General features: G+C 38.8%; 1 protein-coding gene across 1 annotated transcript; it reads right to left on the bottom strand.

Moving 5' to 3' along the window:
• Positions 1-1,489: 1,489 nt before the first annotated feature.
• LOC100522923 (olfactory receptor 140-like) lies at positions 1,490-2,434 on the bottom strand. Its single transcript, XM_003124203.1, has one exon. The coding sequence runs from the start codon at positions 2,432-2,434 to the stop codon at positions 1,490-1,492; it is 945 nt and encodes a 314-aa protein (XP_003124251.1).
• Between the last annotated feature and the right edge of the window lie 902 nt (positions 2,435-3,336).

Here is a 3,336-nt window from a genome sequence, read left to right on the forward strand (position 1 = left end):
GACTTGGAGACAGTGATTTTGTGAGAAGTAACGTGAGTTGGAGTGTTGGAGGCAGAGAGGCTTGGATGAACAGAGATGTAATAACTTGGAATTTCCTGGTGTTTTCCAGATGGTGAGAAGCCCATTGCAAGTATCTCCCACTTTCTGAAGGTTCAACTCAGCCATTTTGATTTTATGAAGGTCCATGTTAGTGCATTTTTTCACTTATGAGAAAGAAATCTGAAGGGGATTTTTGCTTTTGCACACACACACACACACACACAGTTACCATACTAGTGCTGGTCTTTTGTGAAAGTGAAGTGGTGTAGCTTGAATGTTCAAAGAGAGGACAATAATTACAGTGATGAAATAGATTGCTACATGTGAGAAAGTCTACATCTTATGGATGCTATTTCCTTGAAGTTCAAAGTGAATTAATTATTATGACTGCAGTTAGCTTTTTTGTTTATAAACTTAAACATAACACAGACAATCATATTTCATTAGAAAGACAGTAGTTTTGAGTTTTAAAGACTTGGATTGGAAGGTTGTAGCTAAAACATTGAAAAGAAGCTGCATTCTAGTGTCACATTTCCTAGCATAATTTATGGAGGAAACATGGGTGATGTGAAAGGCAATAAATTAGTAAAACACATTAGGCTTTAATTTACTTTTTTTGTATTTGTAATAATACTTGTAATGGAACTACAGGTTTTTATAGGGTAAATCAAGAGATGTGATTATGCCTGATAGTCAATACGGTGTTAACTTAGTATAAATGTATGTATCAGACATACAGAGCAATAGCTTTATATCTTACTCGTATGTCTTTCATGTTCAAATTTGATAAAACATGCTCAATCTTGTTTCAAATGTCTCATGTGGTGGTATGGAAAATGAAAACATTTCTTTTATATTCAAAGCCGAGAGCCGTAAGATACTTAAGTATACAGAGCAAATTTAGAGTAATTTCAAATTTTATGGCTTATATTTTATGCCAAGTATGCAAATGCATTATGAGTTATCCTTTTATGAGTGACTCTCTTTTTGCTTTTGGTAAAACCACATTAGAAAAAGTCTACTATGATTCCTTCTTGCAACCGTCCCCTTCCTAGGCACCTACTAAGAATATCCATAGCCTCTTTGCTTTAATGCAGGCTTGGCAAAAATGGAAGAAGTTCTGAGACCAAGGTGCTCTGGAAGAGCCAATTCCATCCAAGTAACACAAGAATTTAGTAAAGTCATGGAAGACTCTGAGGTAAAACATACTCTATACTCATAAAACTAGGGTTACATAGGTTTTTTCCCATTGTCAATTCTGAAGCTGTGAACATGAATATCAAAGGCTTGCTAAAAATGTTAAATGTTGTCAAAATTCCTTATCAAGGCCTAGACACATTTACATAATCCACAAATATTAGAATTGGCCTTTGTTTCTGTCAATGATCTTCATGATTTCTTAGTTTGCTTTCAGAATTCACAACTCCCTGTGTATATAAATTATCAATCTCTAGGCATCATGCACAACCCAAGTTACTCTCCTCTTCAACAGACACTTCATGGCATTCTTCACCTCTGTGTTTCTCACTGTATAAATGATAGGATTTAACAAGGGAGTGAAGGTTCCATAGAACAAACTCACCAACTTATCCACAGGATAGGTGGCCACAGGACGTATATAGATGAATTCACAAGGGACGAAAAAGAGCACCACTACTGTAAAGTGGGAGCCACAGGTGGAGAGGGCTTTGCGTCTTCCTTCAGAGCCATGGGATTTCAGGGATCTCAGAATGACCATGTAGGAGATGAGGAGCATGAAAAAAAAGAGCAAGCACATGCCCCCACTGTTAGCTGATACCACTATTCCACGCCAGTAGGTGTCAGTGCAGGCAAGTTCAAATAGTGAGAAGAATTCACACATGAAGTGGTCAATGACATTGGGACCACAGAAGGGCAAGTCAAGCACAAAGTGAATCTGCACAATGCCGTGGAGTATCCCTCCAATCCAGGCCATCACCACCAGGAGCCGGCAGAGCCCATGTTGCATGATGGTTGTGTAGTGCAGAGGCTTGCAGATGGCCACATAGCGGTCATAAGACATCGCAATGAGAATGATGATTTCTGATCCCCCCAGGATGTGTTCCAAAAAGAGCTGAGTCATGCAGCCACTCCAGGAGATGGTTGTCCTCTGATAGAGCAGGTCAATGGTAATTTTGGGGGTGGTGACAGAGGAGAAGGCGGCATCTATGACAGCTAAGTTAGCGAGAAAGAAGTACATGGGAGTTGAGAGTGTGGGGCTGAGGGAAATGGTAATGATAATGAACAGATTTGACAGCAGGGTAAACAGGAAAATGAACAAAAAGACCATGAAGAGTATTTTCCGCAAGTGTGGATTCTGTGTGAATCCCAAGAGAACAAATTCAGTCACATTGTTGGGAGGCAAGGGGAGATCCATTCAGGAAAGGAATACCTTTCTGAGACCTGAATTATCTACAAAGGTACAAAGGTGATACGTATTAATCAGGGATGAAATGTAGTCTCAATTTTTGAGAAGTAAAATAGTCACCATCAGTCAGGAGCATGTTGTTGGCCATCTTGCCCCAGTCCTTGTTTTAATTCTTTCTTGATTTCTCCATGATGATTTATACATCTTCAGACACCGAGTACCTCTCACCTGTGAAACATCTATAGGGCAACACCAGATGTGTAATTTACTGAGAAAACACTGTGCTATCTTTGAGAGATCTGGGTTTTTCTCTTGGTTCCATCACCAAGTGATGTTGTATGTCACTTCAGTGTCTCCTATTTCTGAGCCCTCTTCTGAGTTTGTTAAATTACGTATTTTAATTCTCAGATATATTGTGTAAGCTGAGAGGTCCTCATATAGGTAAGAGTTATTCTCTCTTATTCCATGAGAATGACAACTTACCCTCAGCTCTAAAATGTGGAAAGAAAGACACTGTCAATAATTATCTGCCATAAACAGCAAGTTTAGGGAGATGCATATGTTGTTGGCAACACCCTCCCTGATACCTACCCAAACACATATGCTATTCAACTCTATCCTCACTTACCATAGTGCATGGAATAATGTCTACAGAGTCTTAAACTTGTAAGATGTTAAGAAAATACTTATGAATTGCCATTCTCCATGGGTGAGACCATGCTTCTCCATACCATAAGGAGGAGGAATTCAAGTGTTTACATCCTCCTGCTCTGTTTAGCATTCCTCTCCACATTATAAAAATCAGAAATAAATATTTGAAAAGAAGAGGCATTCCAGTTTTTTCTGACACATTTTATATGGTAAGTGTGAAAATACTATTTGACTCTTGGGAGAGACCCTTACTGGATCTT

Source organism: Sus scrofa, unplaced genomic scaffold (assembly GCF_000003025.6).
Source record: "Sus scrofa isolate TJ Tabasco breed Duroc unplaced genomic scaffold, Sscrofa11.1 Contig74, whole genome shotgun sequence".
NCBI lineage: Eukaryota > Metazoa > Chordata > Mammalia > Artiodactyla > Suidae > Sus > Sus scrofa.

What these genes read in the sequence shown, in the direction of transcription:
- LOC100522923 (XM_003124203.1), bottom strand. Translation starts at nt 2,434, where the DNA reads ATGGATCTCCCCTTGCCTCCCAACAATGTGACTGAATTTGTTCTCTTG.